Source organism: Poeciliopsis prolifica, unplaced genomic scaffold (genome assembly GCF_027474105.1).
Source record: "Poeciliopsis prolifica strain line A6 unplaced genomic scaffold, Auburn_PproV2 SCAFFOLD022, whole genome shotgun sequence".
In the NCBI taxonomy this organism is placed as follows: domain Eukaryota; kingdom Metazoa; phylum Chordata; class Actinopteri; order Cyprinodontiformes; family Poeciliidae; genus Poeciliopsis; species Poeciliopsis prolifica.
Genome location: NW_026562397.1, coordinates 3,200,679 through 3,214,185, shown reverse-complemented (window position 1 = coordinate 3,214,185; position 13,507 = coordinate 3,200,679). Strand labels below are relative to the sequence as shown.

Below are 13,507 nucleotides of genomic sequence, written 5' to 3'. Positions count from 1 at the left end.
TGGCATGTATTTGTATTTGCCCTCCTTTGGTCCGACCTCCTAAAGAGGCCTTGCTGTAACGAACCATCATTTGACTCAGATGTGTTGGGACACTGATGGAGAGAACTAAAATATGCACGCCGGCATATTTTAGATGCTTCTGCACACCAAATTGGTGAGCCTGAATACAAGTGCACCACACTTTCTAGATTTGTGTTTGTAAAACTCTTAAGAACAAGCATCATTTACGCCCATATTTCAAATTTATGCACTTTTTGGGTGTTGATTTGCAGTAAAACACATCAAAGTTTATGAGTTTAAGTTGTCAAAGGGGTGTGTCTGCTTTTGGAAGGCACTGCATGTCTTGATATGTAATCCGCAAACATGCCTGACACTGTGGACAGAGACACTGCAGACGAATCAGTAGCATAGGGTTGATACAACTCCCCTGGGAGGTGCCAAAACCAGAAGAAGATTCTGTGTCGACTTGAGCAACTCGATTCAGCACTTCCTTCATTCCCCCTTTCCCCCTTTTTTTTCAGTTGTTGCTGCAAGAGCAATAATCATCAGTAAAAAGTAAATGGTAGTTTGAACAATGAGAGGTTTTACAACACTTTTTACTTAATTTTAACTTGTGGCTTGCATCTGAGAGTGCATCTGAAAAACTGGATTTCCTGCCTTTGGTACTAGAAATCTTACCGCCTCCTATTTATGTCACTGAATATTGCTTTATAGATGGAGACCATACATATAGTCAGTAAATTAAAACTTTGGGTGGAGTTTTGAGTAAATAGGCAGGGTTAAGGCACCCCAGAATGGCTGCCACTGGAGATGCAAGAATTTTTCAAAAATGCATGAATGAGTCAAAGCAACACTCCAGGATGTGTTTTTGATGTGGGAATGACTTCATAGCATGATATGAAGAAAAAGAAAGTGGCATACCACCCTTAAACTCGTTGAGTGCAATTACTTGTTGATGTACTCTAAAATAAATAAAGCTTGTTAGTATTTTTAAGTCAGTGTCATTATTTGTAAAGAATACAGAAGTTAGTTAAAACAGAGTTTTGTCCAACTTCCACTTCAACTTTTTTTTTAAATTAAAAATATGCCAATAAATCAAGATCAAGAATTTAATGTAAATAATGCTAAATTTCAATTATTTTACATTTTGAATGTTGTAAAGGATGTTAAAATATAATAATAATAATAATAATAATAATAATAATAATAATAATAATAATAATAATAATAATAATAATAATAATAACTCGTCGTATTTGTAGTTTTTAGTAGTTCCTATAATGTTTTGTATCTGTTTGTTGTCCTGTTAAAAGTGGTACAGCCCATGCGGCTCCGTTGCTATGGAGAACAGTTCTAGAGGAGCGCGAGCCGAACCATCCTGAAAGAGAGAGAAGGCACGAGCGAGGAGAAAGGAGGAGAAAGGAGGACATACTGAAAGTGCCGAAACGCACAGACACACGGAGAAACCATGGAGACAAGACCCACGAACCGGAGGACAGTACCTAATAACGGAATGCGACTTTTAACGTCCTTTTTCGTCCTGTGCGGAGCCGTCGGTGAGTTAACGGTTTCCTCTGCTTGTTTTCGCTCGAGCTACTTTTCTTGGTAGCGGAGAGAAGTTGCGGTGGCGCAGCTCTCGGTCCATTCTTTACTTTGAATCGGCACAGCTGAACTGACCAGCAGTGCACTGACTAACATTTCATACCGTGTTATGCTCGCTCAGGTTCCTGGTAGTTATATGTGTAAGTTAACTGTAAAATGGGACCAGTCCTCGCCTCCTGACGGCCACTGTTTGAGAGCGACAGAAAGTCACCGCAGGCATCCATTGACCGTTAGCTAAACCTTGATTCTTGATCCATTTGAATGCCGCTCCGGTACCATTTCTGTGAAACGGCGTTAAACTCGGAGCGGCTGCATACCAAATGCGAGCCACCTCAAAACAGGATCTAAACGAGTTCGAGTGACAACTTTTGTGCGCTAACTCTGATTTACCAGGGCTGATTATGCACACAGTTTGCAGCAACGTGTACTTGTAGCTAACATCATGCGGGGAATGTGAGGGAAATACCGGCTGGGATTTCTTCCATTCAGATGGCTTCGGAGCCCATTGAGCAGCAGCACAGTTTTTTTCCCCATTTCTTTTTGCGGTTGGACAAAAATAGAAACGACACGAAATAATCTGGGCGTCACTTATGGTAGGCAAAGAGGCTTTTGCTCCTGATGTGAAAAGTTTGCCAAGATGTTGGTAGCAGATGGGGTGGGGAGTGGATAAAGAGACGTTATGTGATACAGAAAAGGAGGGGATGCAGCGCCGGCTCCTCTGTGTAGCGGGGTGGTGGTGGTGGTGGTGGGGGGAGACTTATTTTAAGGCAGAGCCACTGCTGCAGCCGCAAAGTCTCTGGAAGTATTGACCTGAAGTTGGGCTGCCTGCCAGCCAGAGCACCTTCCCGTCCCGTCCCGAGCAGCTGGAGAATTTTGCTGCGTCCCACCCTTGAGCTGGGATTACAGGACACGGCGGAACAGGGGACAAACACAGGCGGCTGCTGAGTAAATACCACCTTACAGTGCACCACCGGATTCATCAATGAATCCAAGGGCAGTGAAAAAAAAAAGATAGAATAGAAATAAATGCCAGCAAACCCGTGAAATAGGGAGTAGAGTTTTTCTGTGTGCCATGCTTGACTGTTTACTCACTAACTGAATTATTGCAGAGTATGTAGCACGAAACACAACAGATATTTCATGTCACTTTTACAAACAAACATAATTTGTTTGACAGAAACCCCCAAAAGTTGGTATTATTTACAGTCCCAGAATTTTTAGCGTAAATTTCTACATCAGCATAAATAATCTGTTTTGGCACAAATAAAACAAGACAAATTGTAAGTTTATACATGATCTTAATAAGTTGTACTACTGCACCTATTTTTTATATAATTGCTGATCTTCGACGTATACTTGTGTGTTTACATTTGGTTTGGACATATATTGTGATTCTGTTCTATTTAAAAGGACTTTATTACTCATGGACATGATAGATACGTTTTAAATGTTCCAATTTTAAAATTACTAAAAATAAATTGTCACTCCTATGATTAAAAATCATTTGTTGAGATGCCAGAGAAAGTCCTTGAGCGTCGTGCGTTTTCTCCGGCTGTCTGAGCCATACAACAGGGCTCATCCCTCAGCTGATGCTGTGCACGGCTAATCAGCTGGCTTAAAGTACCGTCCTATTAAGCCTCTTCTCGCTTTCCAGAATCAGCTTCTCTATAGAGAAACTATAGCTGCTTCTTTTTCAGAAAAGAAACACTGTTAAACATATACTCACCACACTAAAGACAACAAAATTAAAAAGCATTTAGAGAACGCAAACGGTGGAAAAGAAACTATCAGTTCATTAATAACTCCCCTTAGTGAATCGCCGCTTTCGTTTTCTCATGTTATCTTGCCAGAAAATCTGCAAAATTTAGCTTGTAATTAGAGCTGGGTTAAAATCGTGAAGCCCCCCTGAGGAAATCTGACATTAGTCAAAACTGTTCATATAATGACTACTTTTTTCTAACCAACTCCATTTCTGCAGCGCTTTCTCTCTCTCTCTCTCTCTGCCCCTCTCTCTCTCACACACACACATACACTCCAGGCACATGTTTTTTTTTGCAGGATCCTCTTCATACCGTTCTTTTTCTGTCTGTACCCACAAAACTCGGCGTCGTAAATCAACGTGGAGAGCTGATAAACAACACCCTGTTGCAATCTCAGCCGATTAGCATCCGAATACGCTGCTTCCTCGGTGCCTCGTGGATGCACGCTCCCTCGGTGCCTGCATCCCGAGGATCAACAGTCAAGTTTGTTATAAACCGAGCTGAAAAAAACCAGCTTTTCTTTTCTTCTCTAACATTTTTCGCTTGCTGGAAATGGAAATTTGAAAGAGAATTTTGGTGACAGAGGCGCTGTTTGACTTTCTGGTTTGGAGGAGACGGAGCTGTGAGGAGGGGATTCGTCTGAGGCGTGGCTACAGACTGTGAGGTCTGTAATTGAAGAGCAACGTTGTGTGGTTTCTTCTTCAGGGGCCGCGTGATTCACAATATAAATAAATAATGGAGTAATGGAGCCACCGAAATTACAGAGTTCAAAATAGATTTGGAAAAAAAAGAGGAATTACTGACAGAGCAGATATGATCTTTGGAGATGTTAATAGCACCATCACCACATGGCGCAGGGCACCTGAGGTCAGGACCTTTTGCTTGACACGATAGTCCTATAACTTAATACAGCCAAGCAAACCTTCTGGCTTGCTTTGCTATTGTAGTGTCAATGCAGACATGCCATTTGTACCTTAAATCTACTTTGAGTGATAGTCTGTTTTAAGCATTAGTATAGGGGAAGGTCTGCTTCTACGCGCTGGTTGTTTTGTTGTTAAAATTATTCACAGAAAGGAATTTTAAAGTACGCTGTTAAATATTTGAATTTAGTTTAACTTGAAAGTGGAAGTTCACTTGTTGCCTTGAAAAGGCAAGTAAAGTCAACTGCTCAAACATTTAGTTTGAACAGAACTTAAGCATTTTGAGAAGACATAATCAACCACTGCAAATTGATAGTTGCTTTAAAATGAATGGGGCAGAATTATGTAAAATAAACTCTTTTTAGTTTTACATCATAATTATAATGTTATTCTCTCATCAAAAACATAGCTGCAGTGTTGCCTTGATTCTTTCAAACATGTTTGAGGAATTTTCTAAGCTCCAGTGGCAGCCTTTTAGCTATGCAAAACGCCTGGGTTTTGTTTTGTGGGCCTTGAAAACAAATAATTCTGGCTCTTTAAAAACTCCTAAGATGCAGGTCAAAGTTGCATGCTTCCATCTCATTCACGGTGCAACACAACAAACAAAAACTTACCGGTAAGCACCCAGGGAAATAGTCTACACTCCCACCTTATTCTTATTTGAATTTTTTAAGTTCTAGCTTAAAACCCCACACATTTAAGGTCAAAATCTAAAAATTGCTAGATTTCTTTTGGTCAAAAAAATCTTGCAATTTTAAATGAATGTTTTAGAGTGTAATTTTGAGCGCACAGCTGTCTCGTTCAGTTTGATCCTTCTAATTTGATCCTAAAACTCAGTTTGCGCGGCGGCTGATTGAATGATCTTAATCACTTTAAACGCAGGCAGGGTTTTATCTGCCAGGAGCAGATGAGTGCGGGGCTTTGTTGTGGGGACATTTAGTTTTTTTGTGTGGGGTTCAGGGAGCAGGCTGTGGTCACCAGCTTCTGTTGACTCCACCCTTTGCTTCCTTTTTCCACGACAGATGTGACTGACTGTCAGACGCTGGGAACTCCCTGGTGGTTCATTAATGAAATTGGAGCTAAAAACTCCAGAGTTTAGCTCACTCTATCAGTTCTTGATCAAGATTGTGTCCTTTAACATATTTGCAGCTGTGGTTTCCTTAGATATTTTGACTCTTTAATGTATACATTACTGTAGGATGGGTTCTGATGATGTTACACATTCAGATTTATTCTTGTATGAACATTTAAGTACAGTTAGGGGTCAGTTTTGGGATGCTAAATGTGGTGGGTATCCATCAGTCATGGAGTCAATGTAAATTGCATAAACATTTCAACATGAGCACATGCCGCATTGATAGACGTACTATTATAACTAACATCAACTACAAAGTCCTAATTTTGTTTAATATATCTACAAGAAAGTAAAAAAAATTTTTTTTAAAAACATTCATCATGTCTCACTAATCAGCTGAAACAGATTTTACAAGCCTGGCTTAATATTAAGGTCAGGACTTTAACATCTTAGTTTTGATTATCATAATGTTTTGTTGTTGTTTTTTTTTTACATTCAAAAGTCCTAACTTGGAACCATTGCATTGTGTTTCTGGTAAGCCCGTAAATCTCATGCACAAGAGACATCAGCAGACAGCAGTTAGGGACAACAAAGCCACTTTCCTTGGCCCACTGGGGGTTCATTTTTGCTTCGAAAAACAATTTGATGAGGCTGGAAAAGACTGTTGTTGTGTTGAAATCGTGCTAAAAGGACCTAGCCTATCAACAAAGCTATTCAAGCCTAAAATATCATCTCAATTTTAAAGATGTTGCAGGACTACCAACGTCCCTATAGCTGGATTTTCTTTATGGGTATCAGACGCAAGGGGACTGAAAACAAACTCATAGCACACCTTTCAGATTTTCACTTATAAAAATTGTTGAGCAACATGTGGGTTCCTTTGACTTTGCAATTAAGTCATTCTTTGCTTTGTCTATTGAATAAAATCCCATTAACAAAATGGTTGCAAAATTGGAAATGTAACCCCCCCGCCTCCCCCAAAAAAACAAAAACAAAACATAAGGGGTTTGAATAACCCTTAAGACGTCTAAAGTATATTCAAAGAACCAAAGCAAATGTCAGGGGGAGTGGCTCCTTATTTTTATTTGATTTTTGTCTACTTTTATCTACAAAAGAGGTCACACCCTGCCACAAAGCTCGTGCAGACACACCCAGTCGAACACATGAAGTCTAAAACTGTATCAGCAGTCACCCAAACAGTCATTCACACTTCTCCTTTCCTAACTAACTGGTGCTGTGTGTTTGTCTATGCCAGCAGATGAAGTTTAGATATTGTGATTATGGGAACTTCCTTTTCCTTACTTTTGTTTTTATTTTGTTTTTTTTTTTTGCGCTTAACTGGGTTGTCGAGGAAAAGTCAGGTTGCCTAGGAGAAACAACATTAACATGCTTCTTGACAAATCAATACTGAATTATGTTTACTTGCAAAACAATCTGGTCCTCCTAGAGTCCTACTGTACCTCCAGTCTTTTGATTTGGTTGGATGCATTTTGTTGCTCCCAATGTTTCATTTTATTTTGCACATTTTCACTGCATGGTGTTCTGCTTGAACACGGTATTTTTTTGTTGGTGTGCTTTGCTGTAACAGTGTTTATGGTATTCATAAATACTGCCTGACGCCGGGCTAGCTTTTGCAGAATTTTAGATATTTTAGTCCAATAACTATTTTTCTTCATCAAATTTTTGGAAACTAATGCAAAGATTTGCTCCTGTGACAGCCCTGGCTCTTCTGGTGACACAGATAATTTTAGAGTCAGACATTTTCACCCAAACCTTTAATTTTTTATGCAAGCCTTTCATTTATTCTATTCCTCTATTAAAAATACAACCACTACAAATGGGCATTTAAATGTGATTAAGATAAAACACCATATCTAAACGTAGTAATGTTTATTTTTGAATATGTTAAGAGAAATATCAGTTTTGTCCATGTACCAGAAATTAGTCTTTGTTTAGAAATTAGTCCTTCTGCAATGTTTATACATTACAGAAGTACTGCAACGTGCAAAACAATCACTCTGTCATAGTGAAGTTACTCCATCAACTCAACATTTATCTGCAAATAGTCAGATTATAATAACTAATAATAGTAATAATAATAATAATAAGTATAAAAATAAGATAACCTCTGTAAGTAGTCCTTTGAGGAAATGGGTCAAACCTCAATATGGCCCTGCTTTTTATATGGAAATTTCCCATAAAAGTGGCATCATGGGAGACTGAAGAAAAGACGGAAACGTTGCAAGCTAAAGCTAAAAAAACCCATTAACAGTCTCTTAATAGTAAAAGACTAACATAGTGAAGGGAAAACTTGACACAAGACAGAAATAGAAATACTTTCTGGATATTAATTAGAACATTTAATCCAATGCTTCATTTTGTATGCACTTCATTCTTCAGCTGGCAATTATGCAGCCTGCTGAAAATGAGAAGAACAATTTGCAAGTTCTACTTGAACTGGAAAAAAGGTTACAGTTTGGCAGTTTTTATAAATAGAGAGAAAACAGGAACAGCTATAACAAAGGTTGACACAGTGGAAGAAAAAGCAGAGCAGACGAGAAATAATTGAGATACTGTGGTTCACAAAGATGGGCAAGTCAATATGCTGATAGAACAATTCCTGCAACAGAAAAAAAACATGACTTGGGACCTTTTGAATCTATTAGAGATACACTGATCAAAATGTTTTTTGTTGTTCAGCTTTGACCTGCCAACACCAGTTTTAGCTATTTCTGATTTCTTTTAGTTGCTAATAATAGAAAAATATTGTAGCTTCACTCAAAATGTTTCAAGCTTTGCTTTTGCAGGTACTTTAGGGTGGCTAACATTAAAAGAACAGTCTGTAAAGAATTTAGTAGATGCTTAGTCATGAGGTTTCCAACATTTTCAAATCCAGCACATTCCATAGATTTACAACTCAAAACGATACAACACAAACTTTGGTATCGTTCCATTTACCTGCAGAAACCTTTGCTCTCTTTCTCTAACAACCTAAAATGCAGATATGTCTTGCCATATTGTAAAAAATACTGCTTCCTCTTAGGTCATTTCTTACATCTCTGTAATACTTAACAATGGGTAATATGACTGAAAAACGTATCATGATATAAGTGTTTCATATCTATGGTAATTATTGATTAGTTTTTTGTTTTAAATATCCAAAATGTTAAATTTGGATATCCAAAGTATTGCCAAACTGGTGACAGAACCTTTCGTCTTTTTGAACTCACAAGCTAAGCAAAGAGTGAGTGAGTTAGTTGATCCCACCTGCCTTTGCTTAGCTGGAACTTAGAGTTTGATTTGTTAAAACCTTTCATTTGCCTTCATTCCCCAAAATGCTGTGTGGTCAAGTCTGTTGCAATAACCAATTATCAACTGAACACATCATAAATTAAAACAAGTTCAATAATTTTCATTTGCATGATTTATTGTTTTTCTCTTTCTTTCCACCAAAGTTGAATGATAAAGTCTCAACTCGACTTTTTTTAAAGGACAGTTTTGTTTACAGACTTTCTAATTCATTTTATTTGTTTTTTTCTGGTTGCTTTGTTTATTTATTTGGAATATTTAAAGTGTTCCATTGTTAAATGTTCATTAGAATTAAAATTTTATTACGCTTTGAGATTGGGTTTCTTGCATTATCTTGATATTACTTGAAAATGATCTGCAAACAACAATATTATCACTTATCACAATTGTTTCTGAGACAATTTATCGACAAGCAAAATTTGTTGAGGCGACAGACCCACATGCCGTTCTGGATTGAAATCCAGGCGTATTTTACGTTGATATTGATAACGGGTCTACCGCAATACATACTGTTATTGTTTTATCGCCCAGCACTATAAGTGACAAAAATGACACTGAATAAAGCTTATGTGTCCTCTTCACTTTAGTAACAGCATCCACACAGATGACTGTTTCAGCCCTTAGCAACTTTGATCCATGCCGTAAGTAAAGTAAAACTGGACCATGGCCTTCACCTAAATATAACATATTCTAAACAAAGACTAAAAATCAATGACAATGCAGTGTCATAAGCTTGCTGAGGCTGACAGTAATGCTCAATATATATGTATATATATTTTGTGGGCTCTAGTGTCCCTTATATGAAGGTAGCCTGGCAGGAAGTGGGTTAAGACATGCAGCAAATATTGTTGGGTCTGGAAATTGAACCTGCGACGTTGAGGACTCAAGGCCTGCAAGTGTGGGTCGTGCTATCCCCTAAGCCACCACAGCATGCCCTGCTCTTGTATTTATAAGGGAAGCTTTGACTCTATATGGCCCAGGTCTTTTGGCGCTATGATCTTGTGTGAGATGGTTGCTATGTACTGGAAACTTAAACCTTTTTTTAAAAAGAAAAAGCTTTCCTAACTCTAGGTTTCAATGTCTTTGAGTTTGCCCTTAGAGATATACATCTTCTGTTTGAATAAATGAGGTCAGGGCAACAGAAAGATTAGGAAAATAAATACTAATAATTTAAACATAGAATCACGCCAGCAATTGCTTTTAACCTCAACTTTGGTTCCGATTCCATGCATTAATATGTAATTAACTAGGCATTTTAAATGGGAAGGAACATGATAGAATGCTATGAAAACACATTGAAATGCTAATATTAGTAACAATATTTTCTCACTGTGATTTATGCTATGTCCTGTCAAAAAAAAATCTTGGACAGACAGGAACTTACTGTTTTAGTCACTGAGTCATAGGAAACTTGGCTATACAAATGGCTTCCAGATATTTCCTTGGTTAATTACCTGCTGTGAATGAACAGAGGGAGACATTTTTTAACTCCTTTTTTCCTGCTGTTTTCAAGAATCAGGGTTTTTCTCTAAAAGAAAAGATCACGCTTTGTGACTTACATGAGGGTCACTGGGACACGCCGTGGTTTATAGTCCGTATTAAAGAGTTATACTTGCAGGATGTGCATAGTCAGCAGTCAACCCCCCCAGGAGAGGAGCACAAAGGTTATGGGAAACAGGTGTGGCTGAGTTTCACCTCTCAATCTTATTTGTTTCAGTCCTTTGAGCTGTGGGATGGGCACACAGTGAGTTGTGTGCGCTGATCCACCCCCTACCACCCAAGTGGGAGATTATTAACACCCACCAGTCAAAAACCGGGCTGTTCTATCTGCTGGGCTATCTCTCTTGGAAGTACATAAAGAATGTTGACATGCATTCTACTGTAGTGGGTAAAACAATAGCTACTCCTGCCCACTTTTCTCACCTGTTCTGTGTAGCTTGGATTAAACAATCATCTTCAGTAATCAAACCTCTTGAGTTGCACAGAAAACAACACAGTTTCATTTAGTTGAAATGAGAACAGCCTTCGCAGCAAAAACTCAAAATCTTACTAAGTATTTTTGGTCTATTTTGTAACACTTGACATTTTTACTGAAGGAAGACAAAAAGTTGGCTAGTTTCAGTATTAGTACGTTGGATAAAAATAAAACCAAAAGACGCACAGAGATGTAAGAAGTTTATAAAGAGACAGTATTTTAAAATTGAGCAATATTTTTTTGAGAAACTGCAGTACCGTATTTTCCGGACTATAAGCCGCAGTATTTTTTATAGTTTGGCCGGGGTGCGACTTATACTCTGGAGCGACTTATGTGTAAATTTATTAACACATTATTATATCATATCACATGTTATTTTCACACTAAAAGCAAGTGGGCGCTCTAGACCTGTGTTAATAATATGTGTGGTAGAAGCGCCGCAACTACTACCTTCGGAGTTAGCGGAGTTGTTTATAAGCAACACCAGGGATGAAGATTCATTCGATTTAGTGATTTGGAGAGACACGGATGGTTTGGTAAACTTGTTAGCATGTTATTTATGCTATAGTTATCTGAATAACTTTTACTATGTTATGTTAACATACCAGGCACATTCTCAGTTCGTTGTTCATGTGTCATGTAACGTTAGCATACCGAACGAACATTCAGCCTGTTGTTGCCTCTATTCTATTTTTATTGCCTTTCAAGCCACCAAGAACTGCTGACTGTTCTTGGTGTTGGATTTTATCAAATAAATTTCCCTCAAAAATGCAACTGATACTCCGGTGCGACTTATATATGTCTTTTCCTTCTTTGTTATGCCTTTTATCGTTAGTGCGACTTATACTCTGGAGCAACCTATAGTCTAGAAAATATAGTATATTTCTATTTCACGTTAATGTAATCGGAGTCAGAAGGTCAGAACTTTCCAAAATTGTAAAAACTCAAAATCTTGCTAAGTATCTTTGGTTTATTTTCTAATGCAAATATCTTGGTACAATTTAAATAAGACAAAACAATTTTATAGGCAACTTTTGAGCAAGATGTAGGAGGTTGTTTTAAGTCAATAATTCCTTAATATTCATGAAAAAGTACTAGTTCTGGCAGATTATTTAACTTAAAACAAGACATTTCCCCATGTTATAAGTGAAGTAATCTTCCAGTAGAAGTAGTACTTTTTTTTTTTTATCAATTATTGAGTTAAAACAACCTGGATTGTTGCTCAAAGGTTACTTATAAATTAGTGTTATCTTTTTTAAGCATACTGTGACACCAAAAATACCTGGTAAGATGTTGTGTTTTTACAATGCTGGAAAGTTCTGACCTTCTGACTCCGATTACATTAAAGTAAAATAGAGTAATAATTTTCTGGAGAAACAGCAGTATATTCCTATTTTAAAATACTGTCTCTTAAATCTCTGTGTGTCTTTTGGTTTTATTTTTATCTGACGTGCCAATTCTAAAACTAGTCAACTTTGTGTGTTCCTTCAGTAAGAATTTAAAGTCTTAGGATTGTTGTGGTAATGCAGCTGTTATTCTTCAGATGCTTCGTTTCTGACCGCCACTTTTACAAAAAAAACTTCTTAGTTTATTGTCATGTTGGATCAAATCTATTATGTGCATAACAAATAAGTGTTATTGTTTGACACACAACTGAATCTAGTAGCAAAAAACACTGCTGATATTATGGCAGAACTGAAACTATAAATCAGAAAACTATAAATAAGACTGCAAGTGCAGTAATGAGAAGTTTTTAAAACTTATGAATGTGACTTGGAATTATTCATATCTCACATATTGTCCAAAAAGACCTTCGCTAATGTGAGTTGTTTGACAGATCTAAGTGCAGATGCATATGTTGCATTAAAAATTGCAGCTCAACCTTGCACACCTGGATGCTAGAACAATTTTTTTTTTAACCAAATAACTGTACTTTGAGTTCATTTTGCAAGTTTCCCAGGAAACTTGTTTTCAGACAGACTGAACCTGAATACATTTTCCCCTCCTGATCAAAGTGTTTTACAGAGAGAACAAATAAACTGCAGTTTTCATTTCTGTTAAATATTTATAAAGGAAAGTGGAAGACATTTCTCTGCTGTCCTCTTTTTCAACTTGCCTGGCAGCTATGACAGAGTCCTGCTCACTTCTGGCAAAATTTGGAGTTCTATTTTTTGCCTCTTCTTGGATTGCAGCAAAACAACGTTCAAGTTCCTTTCGTGGCTCTAAGAGTGTTGGGATATCAGTACATGTCAACAACAAGGTAGTTTACTGAAGGGTAATCATCCACTATGTCCCAGACCTGGTAGACGATCAACAGTTATGTTGTATTTATGCATTTTGATGTATTCCTTTTTAAATTAAAATGATTCACAGGGTTTCCCCAAAAATCTAGCTGAGCCTTTTGGTAGGGCACCAGGGGGCATGTAAAGCCAGCCGTATAGTACACTGAGGGAAACCCTGAATTAAGTTGAGTTTCAAGGCAGAAATCAAACTACAAACTACTGGTCAAGTTTTATATTAGCATTAAACATCTGTGGTCAAATATAGGAGGGGACATGGCAAAAAAGCAAGACATCCACTCTGAAGTCCAGACATAATGAATGGAAAATTAGCAAAAATAATATTAGACTACAGTGAATTAACATTAAAGAATAGCTGAAGAAATGTTACTGTGAAATCACAATGGTTGTGTTTCAGTTTAAACACATCTGGATGACCTCGGTGTTGTACTCTGTTTAAAGTAGGTGGTAGACGTGAATCGAGGTTAGCTCTTTGATATCCGACTTAAAAAGATTGAGAATTCTGCATGCGTCTGGAAAGGTGGGTGGCTGAGAAAATTAACTTCCTTTGACTATGATAATGTTGG

General features: G+C 37.5%; 1 protein-coding gene across 2 annotated transcripts in view; it reads left to right on the top strand.

The window, feature by feature from the left end:
• The first annotated feature begins 1,368 nt into the window (after window positions 1-1,368).
• Window positions 1,369-13,507, top strand: part of nectin3a (nectin cell adhesion molecule 3a) — a 47,833-nt gene continuing 35,694 nt past the window's right edge. For both annotated transcript variants that reach the window (XM_055045430.1, XM_055045429.1), the window contains exon 1: window positions 1,369-1,556. In XM_055045430.1, the coding sequence (XP_054901405.1) occupies window positions 1,469-1,556 (88 nt within the window). In that variant the 5' untranslated portion in view covers window positions 1,369-1,468. The remainder of the gene's footprint in view (window positions 1,557-13,507) is intronic.